The 18,338-nt window shown below is 38.0% G+C and overlaps 1 protein-coding gene across 4 annotated transcripts in view; it reads right to left on the bottom strand.

Annotated features, from left to right (window-relative positions):
* Positions 1 to 18,338, bottom strand: part of LOC18428036 (SPFH/Band 7/PHB domain-containing membrane-associated protein family) — a 28,244-nt gene that overhangs the window by 9,102 nt on the left and 804 nt on the right. The window contains exons 1-6 of one of the 4 annotated variants that reach the window (XM_020663523.2): positions 7,432 to 7,576; positions 2,190 to 2,253; positions 1,973 to 2,090; positions 1,749 to 1,816; positions 672 to 731; positions 336 to 494 (exon numbers count right to left, since the gene is read on the bottom strand). In XM_020663523.2, the coding sequence (XP_020519182.1) occupies positions 336 to 494; positions 672 to 731; positions 1,749 to 1,816; positions 1,973 to 2,090; positions 2,190 to 2,240 (456 nt within the window). In that variant the 5' untranslated portion in view covers positions 2,241 to 2,253; positions 7,432 to 7,576. Of the gene's footprint in view, positions 1 to 335; positions 495 to 671; positions 732 to 1,748; positions 1,817 to 1,972; positions 2,091 to 2,189; positions 2,254 to 2,373; positions 2,529 to 7,431; positions 7,577 to 18,338 lie in introns of those variants that run through there. The other 3 variants (XM_088850287.1, XM_020663522.2, XM_011622809.3) reach the window with 3 other exon arrangements.

Below are 18,338 nucleotides of genomic sequence, written 5' to 3'. Positions count from 1 at the left end.
AGAGAACAATGACCGTTAATAAAATAATTTCAACCATGAACTATGTTCAGTAAAAGGAGAGCATGTCATAATCCGTTGGACAATGAAAAAATCATAGCATATCAGGGTTATATAACCAATAACCATCTAATGAAATGATGGACAATGAGTTAAGAGTGAAAGCCAGTAAGAGAGGACACAACCCCAATGGAAGGTCCCACACCCTCTCTCCATCAGTATCCATCATTTCATAGCACAGTATCGGATCCAATAGACCATGGGTTCTGAAAAGGGTTATCGTATTCTTCCCACACTTTCATGTAGCAAAAATAAAGGGCTCCCTATGAGAATTTCACCTGGTCGAACATATCAATGTAGACTTGCTGCAGTGTGTGAGCACTGCAAAACTGATTGATCTCATGGTGTATTTTATCATAGATCCATGTCTTGTCATATTTTACACCGTAGTTAAGCAATGTCTCATAGACATATTCCTTCTTTAGACGATTAACAACCTGTATAAGCAGTGTAACTAGATTTATGGCATTTATCAAGATGGAGGATAGATGTTGCACATATCAATGTAGTAGGAAAGTAAACAAAAAAAATTGAATCTCAAACAACAATGTAAGTAAATTTTAAAGTAGAATAAAAAAGATTAAAAGATCAAGCTGTCTCTAGTCCGGACACACCTCAATCTTCTCAAAGCTGATCATAACTCCGCCTTTAGTACCACATGGGATATCCTTCACCTGTTGCCAAAAAGAAATTATCCATACATTTTCTTACAAATGAAAACTTAATCCATAAATACATAGCAGTACTGTACATTTAAGGAGAAACTACATATGTGCGACCATGTAATTGAAATTAATTGAAAATTTCTTACAACATAGCCAACACTTTGAAAATTTACAGAATTTTCCACTAGTTTTAGAACTATTTGTAAAATAGCTGATAATTTCATGGGACATTCAATACTCAGTGGTTTCTTGGATAGGTCGTATTTCTTGGTTAATTTTACAGCTACCAAAACAAATGAAAAGTCAGAACCATGTTCAGATCATATACAACAAAACAACTGAATAACAACATGAAGAAAAAACAGATGATTATTATTAGATTGTGAATGGCATTATCACCAGAGCCCTCGCTATGCAAATAATCACAATGTTTTCACTATAAATTGCACCATTGGTAATCTAATAGCTATACTTTTGTTGTTTGTCTTTCCTTTTCATGCATTATAATTTTGTTTTATCTTGCACAAAATTCTTTATTCTTCATGGATATGATAAATCCTTTATTGCTAATTACGAAGTGCAAATACGTTATAACCAACTAGATGACCATCCACTGCATAAGAGTATATAAAATAATCTAAAGCATTAGAGAAACTATAAGCAAAATGATAAAATATAATTTTCATATAAATAAGTTATAACGAAGTAACTGCAAATGGAGATGATAAAAAATTATTGTCATAGGACTCTCCAAAATTGAGAGGCCCATTAACAACAAGAGAGGAATAGCAGATGAACCTATCTATCATTGAATAATAAGTCCCATCAAAAGCTATCACTAAAATAGTATATCCCTTGCTAAAATAGATGATCCTATCATAATTTGTGTTCACAAAGGAAACCTTAGGGGAGGGACGACAGCAAATAGGAGCAAGTCTAGATGGGAATTGCAAGAAAAGTAACAATTTCAATATACATAGGAATTGAATGTCAATTATGATGCATGTAAGTGACCAAAACACATACCTGATCTGTTTGAATGGTGACCTGGATGGGCTCAAACTGGGTTATGAAAGGTACCTTCAAATGAAATCCTAAAATATTCAAATGGAAAAAGCAGTCAAATAAAATTTAAATGAAAAAACAAACAAAGCCTTGGATTAAGCATTTATAACCTCCCAGTTTATTTGATGCACCAAAAGACCACAAACACTCTTTGATTTCAAGAGCAAAGCAACATAAACATGTACCTGGACTAGTTATTGTTTTCAAAAGTGCACCTCCTCTCCAATATGCACCAACATGGCCTTCAGGAACTTGATGTAAAATGTAGCCATTGGGGTTTGCATATAAACCCGAAAAGAGTACCTAAAGATCACACAAATTTCAAGCTCATAGCAAGAGATCATCATATAAGTGATTCATGACATAGACGTCACAATTCTATAAGAAAGTAATTATTAGAACCTCAGTAATAGAACTCTGGGTCAATAAGAAAATGCACACAACTTCCTTCATAACCCCTTCTTGCCTGTAAATAAAAACAAAATTGCATTTGTTTTAAAAAAATAGATAGACATTAGCTAGATTTCAGCAAACTGCATTAAAATCAATCTATGCATAAGGGTAGTTTGGCTGCATTTTTGCTCACCAAAATTCACGGAAATTTTGAAAATTGATGAAATTATTCTCTCTTCAACCTCCTCTTTCTCTGAAACTTGTCTCTCTCTAAAGCGTTCGTCTCTCTTTGCACAACCTCCCCCGCTCTCTCTAAAATCTGTCTCTCTCTAAGATGCCCTTCTCTCCCTAAAACCATGGAACCAACAATATTTGATGCTCTGAGAATCAAGAATTGGAGTTCTAGCATAGGAATTGATGAAAATGAACAATTGGGTAAATAGGACAGATGATTTCTGATTGAGTTGCATGCTTGCGGTTGGTTGGAGAGAGCATAATGAGGAAGAGGATCGCAACATGTCTTTCTTTCGGAGTGATTATTTTTCTTTTTGGATTGATATATACCACCGTACCCCTTTCTAAAAAGTTCTCCTCCCTCCCTCCACTCGCCTCCACTAACTCCCCCCACCATCCCACCCGCCTCCACACACTCCCCCCTCCCTCCCCCCTTCAATGCTCCTGCATCTGAAAATTAATGGTAGATTGTGGTTCTTTCTCTGCCTTCAATGCTTGCATCCTTTTTTAGTGGCTTTGCGCAACATTGCAGTTTAATTAACTAAGAATTTACTGCAAATTAATGGTGGATTTGGAGTTATAAAGAAAAGACACCAATGAGTTGCTTGTCTTTTGGTTGAATATGAGAGAGAGAGAGAGAGAGAGAGAGAGAGAGAGAGAGAGAGGGAAGAGGGGAGTTATTCTTCTTATTTTTCTTGTTCTTCTTCTTCCTCTGCTTTGAGCCATTGAAGAGGTTTGTGGTTAAGCTCTGGGATTTGCTGCAATGGATGGTGTTTTCCTCTTGGGGGAGGTAGGATTCATGAGTGGAAATGGTTGCAGTGTTCTAGAGAGGTTTTGTGGGTTTGTGTTGTGTGAACACGAGAGGGTTTGGAGAAGGAAAAAAAATGGGGTTGTGTGGCGCCGTTTTTTTTTTTTTTTTTTTTGTGGAGGTGGGGGAGGTGGGGTGGAGGACCTCTTCGTTTTGGGAATTTTGGTCTGGTCTGCTATTTGTAAGTGGACTTTTTGTTAGCATAGGCATTGACATATGCCACATATTTAAGTTTCAAATTTTACAAACAAACTAATGGCCAAAGCACCCTCAAACAGTGGTTTGGGGTGGCATCTAATGCACCTTAAGTTCGCAAAGTAATACCTGAAAGGTTCGGTCTAGTATTAAATGGAACTTGCATGCAGAATAATTTTCAATATCAATTGGCTAGAAAATCTCTTACAAGAACCGTAAAATAATCCAATAGACTATGGAAAATTTTATTCCCCAGGAGTCATCACCAGCAATTGAAATGATGGAAAGTGATGGAAAATAGAATGGGGCCTATCATTGCAGATCATGTCCTGTCTTGTTGGCTCCCACTCTGACTCCATCACCATTCATCATTTTATTCGAATGTGGTGAACTCAATGGAGTATGGAACTACAGCATACTTTAGCTCCTTAGCACAATTTCACAAACAAATCACTAGTAAGTGCTTACAAAACACACTACCCCTAGTGGCAAAAAACAAGATACGATTAGATACAAAAAGTTACCAAATGAATAAACAGATGAAATAACCCGAGGGGCTTGTACAATACTAACAACCCTCCTCGAACTCGAGCATAAAGAATGCAATCCAAGAGTTTGCCTTTTAGGGAACAATGTCGCATGACTAATAATCTTATTGGACAAGAATGTTGCTTATTGGCCAAAATATGACAACGAATGATTGCCACAAAATGGAAAGTTCTCCAAAAATGAAGGGCAATCCATTCAATATCCATTGCTTTGTTCGAACATATGCTTTCAATCAAATCTGGACCGCACTACCGTTACCAAGAAAGAGCTCAGAGATGAAAACTAAGATTTCAAAAATAATGTAAGGCATACAATCTCACTGCAAACATTGTACAGTCTTATATTTCACTTTTGCACTAGTTTTAAGCGTCGAAATCTGTGTCAGTTTTCCACAAAATAATGGGTACTTAAGAAAGCAGCCTCTGAAATAATAGGGTAGTAAAGAAAGCAGTCTCCCATTGGTAGTTGACTGTAAGTATCCTCAAGCAACATCAGACAAAAATACACAACATCTAGCCATGAATTGAGTTGAAAGTCTTTGGCATAGAGACCAACTACTATGGCATTATAATCGTCGTGGCAAAATCATTGAACTTCCTAAAGCATTAGCACCTGCAACCAGGTAACTGGCCATGATAAAATACTGGTGTTCCTTAAATTATAAAAAACGAAACGAAAAATAAAAGAGAGTATGGCTATATAATGTTATGCAGGTCAAAACAGTAGACCTCCCAATGAGCTGAAGCTTAGGCTAGATACTTATACCAAAACAGGGATTTTAGAGTGGTTCACCTTCCTAGTAAACTTATTATTTACATTACCGAAGTTTACATATCCACAAAAAATACTAAAAATAATCATCCAAAATGAGGAATAGATCTTATGCAAGACATAAATCAAAGGAAAAACTAACGAAACCAAAGAAATAGACCCTGAATTACAGAATGCTTTAGATTTTCCAGCTATTTATGTTTCATCCACCAGTAAATTTGGTAAAACAATGTAACTTAAATGGTTCAGATGGATATCACCATCATCATCAGATGTGCATATGATCACATTAAAGAGAAAAATGGTAGTTATTGAGAACTATAGTAAGATTAACAACTTTATATTGCTACAAAATCAACTACAGTGCCCCCTGAGATCCAGAATAATCAAGGAAACACACATTCATGAAGAAATTCTACTCTTTACATGTTCATTCATTTAGATGACTGGATAATGTACTTTCACAAAAGAAAACTATAAGGTCTGATATATTTCCCTTCTTATGGGGATTTTTCTTTCTTTTGGCAACATAATCCAAAGTTCTACCACATTACTTGAGCAGCACCTGCCTAACCCAATTAACTCAGCTCAGAATCTCCTGAGTCATGTTGGAGCCAATTAAAAGGCAAAAAAATGCCTCAAATTTGGAAAAATTTCCGAAAACTTCCCTGAAAATCATAGAAATCAGTAAAAATTTACAAACAATTTTAAATAATATATATACATATATATATATATATTATGTTAGCCCACTAGATGTTGGGAGAGTAGAAGCCCAATGGCCCAGATTGAATCTAGGCTGATCCGATGGTCACGAAAATATTCCGTATTTAAATTTTAATTTTTCTATAAATTCAAATCACTTAAAATTTAGAGCATCACCTAATAAAATATTAAAAAATAATTTATAAAAAATAAATTAACCAAAATACCCCTGAAAGTAGGTTTGCCTATTTTTCAAGAGTAGATGTTCAAATTTTCAAATGAATTGGATTTGTAAAAAAAACATTCAAATTCAAATAAGAAATACAATCGTGAGCATTAGATCGGCCCAGTTTGAATCTGAGTCGTTGACGTTTACTGTAGCTGTCAGCTAGCAGGCTAACCTTTGACCCCAGAAAACGATGTTTGTAGTATTTTTATGAACCCAAATTTTGCACATACACTCTTCATCCCAATTATCAATCCCCAAAACAAAATAAAAAAATTCAATTTGCTCCCCTAGATTTGGTCAAAATGAGTCTCCCCCAACAATGGAACTAGACCTCATTTGGTGAATTTCTAGATCTAAGCCTTCACAAATTCAAAATCATTTTTTCTTTATTGAACATTGCTAATCTAATTATAATAGAGCTATATAAAAATTTGGAAAGGAAAAAAGAAATCCTTCTGAGGCCTAGATCTAAGCATCTCACCATAATAGACGACCTATATTAAATGGAATAAAAAATATTTTCTATAGTGTATTTCCAAATTTTGGTTTTTTGTGATTATTCATTAGAATAAAAAGAGCATAAATCTAAAATTTGGGATCAAAGAAATGACCCTAACATACTTTTTTGAAGATTGTTTCATTAAATAAAGGGCATGGTTTGTATAGATCCTAGGCTCTAATCAATCAAAGTAAAGTGCACCTTCAAATAGTGTCGAGAAATTTGTTTTTATTATTGTAAATCTTTGTGATAGCCTTAAAATATATTTTCATCTTTAATTATAACAACTTAAAGCTTCAAAAACAGTGTAGACCGAGTAGATCTATGAAAACTTGAAAATCTTGAAAATCGATGGTCCAAAATGCATTACAAGATGCACTATTTCCAAAACTTGAAATCCATTTTTTTCTCATGTCCATGCAACTTGATGTCGAGATGATCAATTTGGGGATATTTGGGCATCAAAACAATCTCTTCTAGTGAAATTTTTGAGGTGGACTCTAATTTGATTGTTTAGAGCCTCGGCTCTATATAAACTTTTTCCTTAAATGATATATGTGAAATTGATGCAATTGGCCGGAAAAACAATAAAAAAAACAAAAGTATGAGAAAAATAAGAAAAATAAAAAATCATAAGAAATTGTTAAAAAATAAAACAGTAAATAGTCATATACATTAATCAATAATATGTATGTTAAAATTATTAAGAAAAATGTTAAACATATGAATTTAAATTGAAAAAGAAATGAATTTAACCCAAAATTTTGATGTTGACCAACCAATCTTCGCACTCGGTGCAAATCAAAACCCCCAAACCATTTTTGGATTTGGATCTAGAAGATTTGAAAGCTTAAAAATTCAAATCAACAATAAATCTGAATTTCAAATCTCCCAAATCCCAATTCTTTTGATTTTCTTTGTGAAATCCAAGCCCATGATCACATCAAGAACACAAAATAGGCTTAGGGATCAAATTTCATCAAAAATTGACCATCGGTTAAAATGAAATTGCAATCTTTTGAAATTGGGCAAAAACTTGACCAAATTTTTCAATCTAAAAAATCTATCGAATTTGATTTTCTCAAATCTAATCTATCTAATACCCACCCCCACCTCCCCAACCCCCCCCCCCCTTCCCCCCAGTCTTTCGTGCAACTTGTACAGTACTCAAGAGAGAACTTTAGAGACTTGCCTAAGTACCACACAAACTCGAGCGAGTCAGCCTGAGTGTTCTACTCAAGCAAATTTGCAAAATACTCACCCAATTACTGTACAAGGTACCTTTAAGTACCCTATTCTGAGCTTGACAACCTGCCGAGCCCAGTAACCAGCATGAGCCCGACTCAACTCGGGTGCGTTTTTAACACTGATAAAAGGAAAATAAAGCCATTAATTCAAAACCATTACTCTTAAAGCAAAACAAGAAAATGACTACAAAAAAAAAATATACAAATAAAATGAAACTAACACAGATCAACCAATCTAAACCATGATTTTAGCATTTAATATGAGAGTTCTTGTAATTTATGCAGATAAAAGCCATATTCTTAAAGAAAAACAAGAAAATAGCTACTTCAACAAAAAAACAAAAAAAAATGAAACCAACACAGATCAACCAATCTAAACCATGATTCTAGCATTAATATGAGAGTTCTTGTAATTTATGCAGATAAAAGCCACTAAAATAGCATCAAATGGATAAAAGGCATTAGAAAAGGATGACATAGGATGAATAACATAATCAAACAATTCTTCCTACCGATCTAATACCATGATCATTTGTAATACACAAACAGTTCATCAGCCACCAAACATCAGAAACAATGTTCAAAAATTTGACCGCCCGACTGCCTAGGCGAAAAAATTTTAGAAATGCCTAGGCGCAATCTAGGCGGGGACATTATGCGCCCTGCTTTTGGGTGCCCGCCTAGGTGGTCAAGGTGCTGCCTAGGCGCCGCCCCATGACAACTTTCGAGCGGGTAGAAAAAAACCCTTGGTGAGGATAAAAAAGTAATTTTTCCCCCCTAAAAAGGGGGGAAAAGGGTTTTAGGGGTATTCTAAACCCCCAATAGAAAATCCATGGCCTTTAGGGTGAGAAAAATTCCTCAAAAACCACTCTTTTGTGATTTATCAAAAGATCGATAAATTTTTTATTTTTCGATTTCTTCCCAAAACGAATGCCATAGTTCGTGGGTGGATTTGGAACTTCTAGTAGTTGATTATGAGAACTTTTGGCGACCCAATAGACACCAACATCGATTTGGTTTTGATATTTTTAAAGTGTCATCATATTTGAAAGAGGGTCTTGATGTTATTTTGCTGCAACATATTATGTTATGAATCATGTGTTTTTTCTTTCACTTTTTTTTTCTTTTACGATATATTTACGTGTTTGTAGTTAAAAGATTGATTTTTTTGGTAATTTATAGATTTGTTTTCTCACTTGGACGATGAAATTGAGCATATATTGTATTCTTTTATGAATAATTGATTCATTTTTTGTAGAATGTGTCTTATTTTGATATTCTATTTTTTTTTTTTTAGTTTATTTGATAAATAATTGATTATGTGATATCTTAATGGGTTAATTCTTATGTGAAAATGAAACTAAAGTCTTAAAATGTCTTATATATTCACTTATTCATTTAAGTCTCATTGTAAAGTAATAGTTAGTGACTTAATTATTTAATCTTATGTATTTTACAGGTTTGTTGATTAGGTGATTGATTCTAAATCACATTGATTGATACTCGATCAATTATTATTCATTGAGGATAATGGCTTCTAATGCATCAAGTAGGCCAACTGATCCAGGTTGGAAGTATAGAACTTGTCCAAATCCTCTTGACAAGAATAGGATCGAGAACAAGTTTTGCAAAAAATGTTATAATGCCGGTATCAACATATTGAAGAAGCATTTAGACGGCATTAAAGGGGATGTGGTGTCATACACTCTAGTGCCTGCTGAGGTCAAGAGAGAAATGCTAAAGACCTTGTGGAGGTGATGAAAGCCAAACAAATGAGGTGAGATTAACACGAGATCAACTTGTAGGGGCTGTAAATATAAGTGGAGATCGAAGTGAGGAAGAAGACATCGACACTGAGGTTGATTCTTCTAGTAGGCCTAGAACATGAGGGACGATGGATGCTTTCTTACCTCACCCTGATCCTGAGGTACTACCACAAGAAAGGGGTCAGACAAGCTTAGAGACGCATATGAAGAAGGATCAAAGAGAAAGAGTCATCCAATTTCTGGGGAGGTGGATGTTCCAAGCATTTCTTTTAATGTCGCTAACTTGAGCAGCTTCCAGGTTATGTTGGAAGCAGTGGGCCAGGGTTGAGGCCTCAAACTGCTTATGAGCTCAAAGGGCCAGTACTCAGGAAAGAAGTGGAGCTAACGAACAACTACTTGAAGACCCATAGTAATGCGTGGGGTGTATATGGTTGCACAGTAATGACCGATGGCTAGAGTGATGAGAGGCACAGAAGCATCACGAATTTCATGGTGAATTGTCCATTAGGGACAATGTTCAAGAAGTCTATTGATGCTTCAGACAAGTCCCATAAGGCACAGTTCATTTTTAATTTAGTGGACCAGTGTATAGAGGAGATATGGGAGGATAAAGTGGTGTAAATTGTGACCAATATGATTCTACTAATATGGCGGCTGCTAGATTATTGATGGATAAGAGGCCTCGTATTTTCTGGTCCCCTTGTGCAACACATTACATAGATCTCATGCTTAAGGCCATAGATAAGAGGAAGACGTTCAGGACAACCATCGAAATGGCAAAGAAAGTCACAGTTTATTTGTACAGTCACATTCAGATATACATTTTAGTACTATACTAGTTTCTTTGGTTACTAGTTACTTATTTTGAGTATTTTTAATGCATTGATTTATTAAGGGCAATTTACTTAACTTACGGAACTCTATGTTGGTCAGGTCTTAGCCACGATGAGAAAGTTTACTGACGACAAAGTTTTGGTGAGGCCTAAGGTGACTAGATTTGCCACCTCGTACTTGTCCTTGCAATCTTTATATTAGCAGAAGGCCAAATTGAGGTCCATGTTTGTGTCTGGGGATTGGACAAAGGCCAAGTGGTGCAAGAAAGCTGAAGGAAGAGTTGTTATGGATATTATCATAGACTCAAGATTTTGGAACCATGTCCATTATGCCTTGTTAGTCTTTCACCCTTTGATCAAGGTTCTCAAGTTTTTGATGCTCAGAAGAAACCTGCTATGGGGCACTCTATAAAGCCATGCAAGATGCGAAGGAAGAAATCAAGCGATGTTTGGGGGATGAAAAGAGGTACAAGACGTTTTTGAAGATTATTGAAGACAAATGGAACTCCCAGCTCGAGAGGCCCCGACACTTAGCAGGACACTACCATAACCCTACTCACTTTTACACCGATGCTAAAGTACATAGTAGGACTGAGTTCATGGATGCTTTCAACCAATGCAATGTGAAGCTCAACCCTGATCATGACGTGCAGGATAAGGCAATGATGGAGTTAGATTTGTATAAGCTCGTTATTGGATCTCTAGGTAAGGAGGTGGCAATCAAGCAAAGGTCCAAGATCTCTCCTGGTAAGTTTAGAACTTCTTCAATTTGATTTTATAATTTGAGTATTTAACTTCAATTAACCAGATGGCCAAATACCTAATTTACTAAATTACTAAATTCACAATTTTAAATTTATATGAATTTGGTGCACGGTGGATGGGCCATGGTGGAAGCACCCCTCATTTGAGGCAGATGGCCATGAAAATACTAAATTTGACTTGCAACTCTTCTGGATGTGAGCGCAACTTTAGAACATTTGAGATCGTAATATTACTTATTAAGTTAATGTCATACATACTTAGTAGTAGACTAGTCAGTACTTAGTAAGTTAGTAACAAAGTAAGTTTTTTTTCTATTAGGTGCATACAAAGAAGAGGAACAGACTAGAGCAAAAACGACTGAATGACAAAAACGACTGAATGACCTAGTCTTTGTTCGGTATAATCAGAAGTCGCAAGAGTGCCATCATCAGCTAAAGCACAATCAAAGGGAGGCAATTAAAACTTTTCATATTGATGACACATGCGAGTGGATGGTCCATGTCAGTGATGATGAACTTTTCCTTGGAGAGGGCTTGACCCAATGTTTCAAAAAGCGCTAGGCGACATCTAGGTGGTCGAAGGGGCCCAAGCCGCCCAGCGCTTAAGCGGGCGCCCAGAACCTGAGTGGCCTAGTAGAATTTTTTTTTTTTTGGTTTTCTCTCTCTAAAACAGGCTCTAATAGGTTTAGGTTTCACATGAACCTAAAACCCACAATTTTGCACCTTTAGTATTAAAAAATGACCCAAAAATACCTTCGACGAGGGGAATTTCCGCCCCTAGGCAGGGCTCAGGCCCTGGGCGGCTGCCTAAGCTGGTTCAAGCAGGCGCCTAGGAGGGTTCCCGGGTGCCTAGGCGGACGCCCAGGGATATCTACCTAATTTGGCCGCCTAGGCTTGAGCCATGTGCCCAAGCCTTCTGGACCGCCTCGGCGGCCACCCAGGCAGTGGGCGGTCCACTTTATAAAACGCTGGCTTGACCTGGGGGCCAAGTTCATGAGGTTGCTGGGACAGCAATGCCCCTTGTGCGTACCACTCGAGCTCAAACTCGGAGTCAGAGCCAAAGGAAGGGGAAGGGGAAGGGGAAGGGGAAGGAGAAGGCAGTGACGAAGAAGAGGAAGAGGGCATTGACATTAAGAGAGGATGATGAAGAGGAAGAAGTAGATTCAAAGGAAACGAGGGATGATGCTCAATATGTTGAGGAAAGCGATGACTTTGATGATGATGGCATGGCAACATCATCATCAGATGCTCCTCATGATCCACTTGAACACCCTGCGTGGTGACGCCGCTGATGCCATAGAGTTGTTTGGTTGATGAATGATGACTTGATGTATTTGTTTTTTGATTTTTCCTTGTTGACTTGTGTATGACTGTAGCGTTGATTCGTTTCTGGTATAAACTTCTAGTTTCCTACAGTGAAATTTAGGATTTCAAACATTTTAATGTCTTACAAGTTACAATCTCTTTGAGACTTGTATGCTTGTCTCAGCCGTAAATATGTTATGTGATTCTACTTATTGTAGTATTGTATTGTTGTACTATTATGTTTTCGTCTATTTCATGATAACGAGAAGTTTGGGGCTCGAAAATTTCCCTAAAAGCTCCCTAAGGCTTTAAACCAAGCCCTAAGAACTCCCACGTTTTTTATGTTTGGGGTGGTGGGGAGGGGGGGTGTTTTATTTTGGTGAGGGCATGTTGTACCTGGGCGCCTGAATCAGTTTTATGAACATTGATCAGAAATTTGAACCATAAACCTTAAAATGTAAACCTATAAGACATTTCTTCTACAAATAACACATAACTATGAAGAACCAGCTCAACACCACTTCAATTGAATTCCATGCCCTTTAAATGCAGCAAACTTATGTAAATGCTTTTGTTTTGGTACTAGTACGCTCTAGGGTCTAGTATAGCTAAGGGCTCCAAAATCAGCATTCAATCTTCTAAGTGCCGGGAAAGGTTAATTTGGATAGTCATCCTCGCTGCAACCACACTTCAAGGAATCATAAACAGAATGTTGGGTGAATCTTTGATGATTCTGGCAAGTCGAGCTCATAAGCCATCTTGTTATGCGTGTAAGAGCTGAAAAACTTCAGAGCAGGCTGCTTTGGCCCACAAATTACCGTTGTCACCTATTTGGAATTGCCTCTCCACCCATTTTTAATCAGCTTGTTGCTTCATATAATTCTGGGCTTCGTGTAAGGTTTCTTTCAAAACTTGTCAGATATGGTCACAGTTCCACAATCCTGAGTCAACTGCCTGGATGCTGGCTGTACCCCGAATATAGGATGTAACTATGGGTTACAATTGTCTATATACCACCGAATAGGGAGTCATTTTTGTGGAGAGGTGGTAAGTAATATTGCACCACCACTTAGCCTATTAAGGCCAAAAAAACCCTATGTTTGGGTTGGTATGAAGTGAAACACCCCAGAGAAGTCTCCAAGCACTTATTGACCACCTTGGTTTGGCCATCAATTTGAGGATGGTATGCCGAACTTGTGTACAGTTGTGTCCCTTCAAACAGGAATAATTAATGCCAAAAAATGCTCATAAAAACAGAGTCATGATCACTTAAAATGGTCATAGGCATCCCATGTAACTTGAATACATAGTCAAGGACCACTTAGGCTACTGCAGCAGTTGCAAAAGGGTCTGTGAAGGAATAGATGTGCGCATACTTGCTGTACCTGTCGATAATGACAAACGTAATAGTCTTCCAATGGCAACCGGAACCTTCAATAAAGTCCATTGAGATATCACCAAGTTTGTGGTGGAATCTGGAGGGGTGTAATATTCCATGTCACCCTACAGTCTCCCCATTTACCTCTGGCACACATCACATTCAGCCACAAATTTCTTCGTGTCTTGTTTGATCCCTTTCCAATAAAAGTTCTATAGATTGTTTTGAGGATTCTCGAAAAGACCGTAAAGGGGAGCCCCTCCAACAATGTGTTTTTATAGGCCGAAGAATTAGGTGCCAACACTTTTCTGCCCTTGTAATACAGCAGCTCATCCCTCCAACTATATTTGGGCCAAGCCTTGTGTCTCTTTGGAGCTCTTGTATAAGAGTATCATTAGCTGCCCATAATTGCTTAATGTTCTCCATCCAAATAGATCGACACATTGACATATTAGGGAGAGGAGCCGCCTTTTCATGATGTCATGAGAGAACATCAGTCACCACATTCTCCTTCCCCTTCCACTATACTATCTACCCATAATGGCTTAATGTCTGCCATCCAAATAGTTTTCTTTGATCTTGTGAAGAGATCTTTGGGGTGGACTCCCTTATAGATCCTGAGAGATGGTATCATCTCTCATTTATTTATTTTTATTGTATTTCCTGGTTATTAATTTTCCCTACATCAGTTGGTATCAGAACAAGAAGATCCAACATCACAATGCCACCAAAACATGCTCATACGACTAATGATTTAATGTCATAGATTATAGAATGTATAAACAAAGCCATGGAGCAGAACATGAAGGGCATAAAGCGAGTCAAAGAAGGAATTCAAGAAGAGATCAGTGATGCGAATCAGTGTTTGCAACGGTTAGAGGAGACTATTCTTCGACAAGATGGTACTCGCAATCATATAGATTTGGTGCCAACTTTTACCTTAGAGACAAAACTACCTCCATGATCAATTCCAGATATCAATCTTATATGTAATGAGCAAATTGTGATGCAAGAACCACAATCTAAGGAACATCCACACAATCTTGATATTAAGATCGAACTTCTAGAGTTACAAGGAGATTAAAAAGAAATCAAGATTATGATTGACATCTTAGAGTTCCCTTATAAGCTGCACATCGAGTATTTGAGTTATGAGTTCATTGAAGAAGAAAAAGAATCGAGACAGATGACAGGTGTATCACCAATATTGGAACGGCCTTAATAGGATGTGATGAATTCAACAAAAACAAGGTCCTGGGAGCATGATGCAATAAATTTTTTTTGTTATTCTTACTTTATTATTTTTTAAGAGATCAAAATTTAGGTTTAGGGGTTATATTGGGTTTTTAATTTTCGTTAAGGTTATTTTTCTTTTTTAGTTGAAGAGATTTGAGGGATAGAAATGGAAATTTATTTTTTTATTAAAGACGAAAGGATAGGATTTGTTAGGGTTTCTCAAGGAACAAGTTAGGTTTTAAGTTTACTTCTCCTATAAATTTGTAACTATTGGTTCAAAAAGAGATGGCGAATTGGATAAGGAAAGAGTTTTCTTTGATATTGTGAAAAGATCTTTGGGGAGGACTCCCTTGCAGATCCTGAGAGAGGCCATTAATCTCTCATCTATTTCTTTTTAATGTTATTTCCTGGTTTCTCCTTGCATACTATCTCATAATCGTAGCCCATAAGTTTTGTAACCCACTTCTGTTGCTCCAAGGAAGAGTTTCTTAGTTCCATGAAATATTTAGGTTCTAATGATCATAATGAATGGGGAATCATCGACCAATCAAGAAAGGCAACCATTTGGTATTTCCTTCTCACATGATGAAAGTGCCAAGTTCTTACTAAAAAGCACCATACTATAAAAGCCAAAGGTCACCCCTCCTACATGAGTACCATACCTAATGTTGTTCCTGAGGCGTCCACTTCAAGACATTAAAGGCCAACTTGGCCTTAGCAGTTGCCCTTTGATGCCAATACAAAGGCATTCTTCTTGAGTAAATTAGTGAGCAGGGTGCTGATTTTGCAAGTGTCCTTGACAAACTTATTGCAATATTCAATGAACCCTGTAATATTCAATGAACCCCAAGAAACCATGCAAACTTTTTAAGGTTGTAAGGATGGTCCAATTACCATACTCAAAATCTTCCAAGGATCTGCCCAAACTTCTTTGTTGCTCAGAATGCGACCTGAGTACTCAACCTCTTGCTGCCTAAAGGAGCACATGCAGCACTTGAAGTGGAACTTATTCCATTTAAAATATTCAAAAAGTGCAAGCTAAGCGGTCAAAGTGTTCTTTTGAAGCGGTATTATAGATGAGTACACCATCACAAATACCAATACAAATTTTCATAAATATGATCGGGATACATCATTCATTAAACTTTGGGACTATGGTGGACCATCAATGGACCAAAGGGCATTTATAGGAACTCATAATGGCCCTCATGAGCATCAAATGCAGCTTTTGGAACATTATCCTCTTTACTTTGACCTAATAGTATCGGATTGAAGATTGACTTTCGAAAAGTACATGGAGCACATCTGGTAATTCATCAATTACTAGTATGGAAAAGTTATCCTAGACCATGATGGAGTTCAATGCTATGCAATCCATACACATCATCCATGTTTCTGACCAAGAGCACTGGTGAGAATAAGAGTTAACACTTGGGCATAAGATGCCTGCTCCTTCATTTCACAAGCTTTTCAATCTCTACCTTTTGCATGAATAGCTATTCGGGTTCCCAGAATCAAAGGAATCGAATGGTCATAGGGAGCATTAGGGAGGTAATTCAGTTCATCAATATATCTAAATGTTGCTCGAGCAATGAGAGACCGCATGTTGCTCCACCTCTTGCTCTTTCACAGACTAGGAAAGGGGTTGGGGCACCATTCCCAAAGACCCTTTGCAAATCAATCTCTCCATGAGATGACAACCGATTATCTTCATTCGACTGGCTTGTAACCATTGCAGCCTATATTGCTACTCCTCAAAACAAACTACATCCACAATCAAACAATTACATAAAATGGGTTCTAGAGTCCAAAGCCACTAAGCCCTAACACAATAAAGACTACATATCTAGCTTCCAATGGTAGCCTGCCATGGTCAAGGGTACAACCCTTATAAACCAACTTACCACCATTAGTTATCATGAACACAAAATTTTCACAGGGATAAACAAAAGTTCAACTTGCTTTGTAACATTAGGGTCGATAAATTGTGGTTGCTACATGAATTGTTCAGTATGGTAACTAGTTGTTTCTTTCCATAGCTCTGGACTCGCATGGTTTGGAGCAAATTGATCGCTGCTAAAGTGTGCAACAAATTGTCAGGGTTCCCTTCTGCATAGATGGGTGGATCACCTCCTTCTTCGTCATGGCTTACATATTTCCCTTGTTTTGACATCATTGGCTTGAAGTTGGGATAAGCCAGTGACCTCCACCATTGTCTTAGGCATAAACATACAACATCATGCCTAATTTCCCCCATAAGTCCTCTAATAAAACAAATAGTAAAAAATGCATCACTAACGCCAGGCACCAGTCTTACTTCTCAAATTGAGTTGGATACTCCCGAACAGTAGATGTGGCTTAGTGAGGGCTCCTGTGAGAAAGTCAAATTGGCTAAGCCCAAACCTGGTGTAGAGAGCATTAACGAGAGCCACTTGTCCTTTCGTACCATTGCACTGCCTCGATCCATACTGCATGACCCTAAACTACTCTGCCTCAGTCAATACTGCATGACCCTAAACTGCTCTACCTCGGGCCATACTGCATGACCCTAAACTACTCAACATCGGTCCATACTGCATGACCCTATTCTACTCAGCCTTGATCCATATTGCATGACCCTAAACTGCTCAGCCTCTGTCCATTCTGCATGACCCGAAACTGCTCAGCCTCGATCCATACTATACGGCCCTAAACTGCTCAGCCTCAGTCCATACTTCATGACCCTAACCTCCTCAACCTCGTTCCATATTGCATGTCCCTAAACGTATTAGCCTCGATCCATATTGCATGACCCTAAAATACTCAGCCTCCATCCATACTGCATGACCCTAAACTGCTCAGCCTCTGTTCATACTGGATGACGCTAAACTGCTCAGCCTCAGTCCATACTTCATCACCCTAAACTGCTCAAGACTCGATCCATACTGCATGACCCCAAACGGCTCTACCTCGGTCAAAACTGCATGACCCTAAACTGCTCACCCTCGATCCATACTGCATGACCCTAAACTGCTCAACATCGGTCCATACAGCATTACCCTATACCGCTCAGCCTCGGTCCATACTACATGACCCTAAACTGCTCAGCCTCGATCCACACTGCATAGCCCTAAACTGCTTAGACTCGGTCCACACTACATTACCCTAAACTGCTTAGCCTCGATCCAAACTGCATGACCCTAAACATCTCAGCCTCGGTCCATACTGCATGACCCTAAATAGCTCAGCCTCGGTCCATACTGTATGACCCAAAAGTGCTCCGCCTCAGTCCATACTGCATGACCCAAAATTACTCAGCCTCAATCCATACAGCATGATCCTAAACTGCAACGCCACAGTCCAGACTTCATGACCCTAAACAGCTCAGCCTCTGTCTAAACTGCATGACCCTAACACTATCACCCTCGGTACATACTGAATGCCTTGCTTCATGCTCTAAATGAAAGGAGGCCAAATTGACCTTTTGTTCTTCAGCGGTTTGCCTAAATGTGAAGAACTGCTTTGTGTGATACACCCAACAAGGGGGTCCTACTAATAAAATTGCGGGAAGTCACTGCATGGGGAATGCATCGAGAATGCCATACTGTTGCTGGTAGGAGCATGACGTGGGCCTCCTAATGACCCTAAGTGTTCATGGGG

The sequence above is a fragment of the Amborella trichopoda genome, chromosome 10, assembly GCF_054954075.1.
Source record: "Amborella trichopoda isolate Santa Cruz 75 chromosome 10, AtrichopodaSantaCruz75HAP2 v2.0, whole genome shotgun sequence".
Taxonomy (NCBI): domain Eukaryota; kingdom Viridiplantae; phylum Streptophyta; class Magnoliopsida; order Amborellales; family Amborellaceae; genus Amborella; species Amborella trichopoda.
The sequence above is the reverse complement of the archived record's forward strand: the minus strand, read 5'-3'. Positions and strand labels throughout refer to the sequence as shown.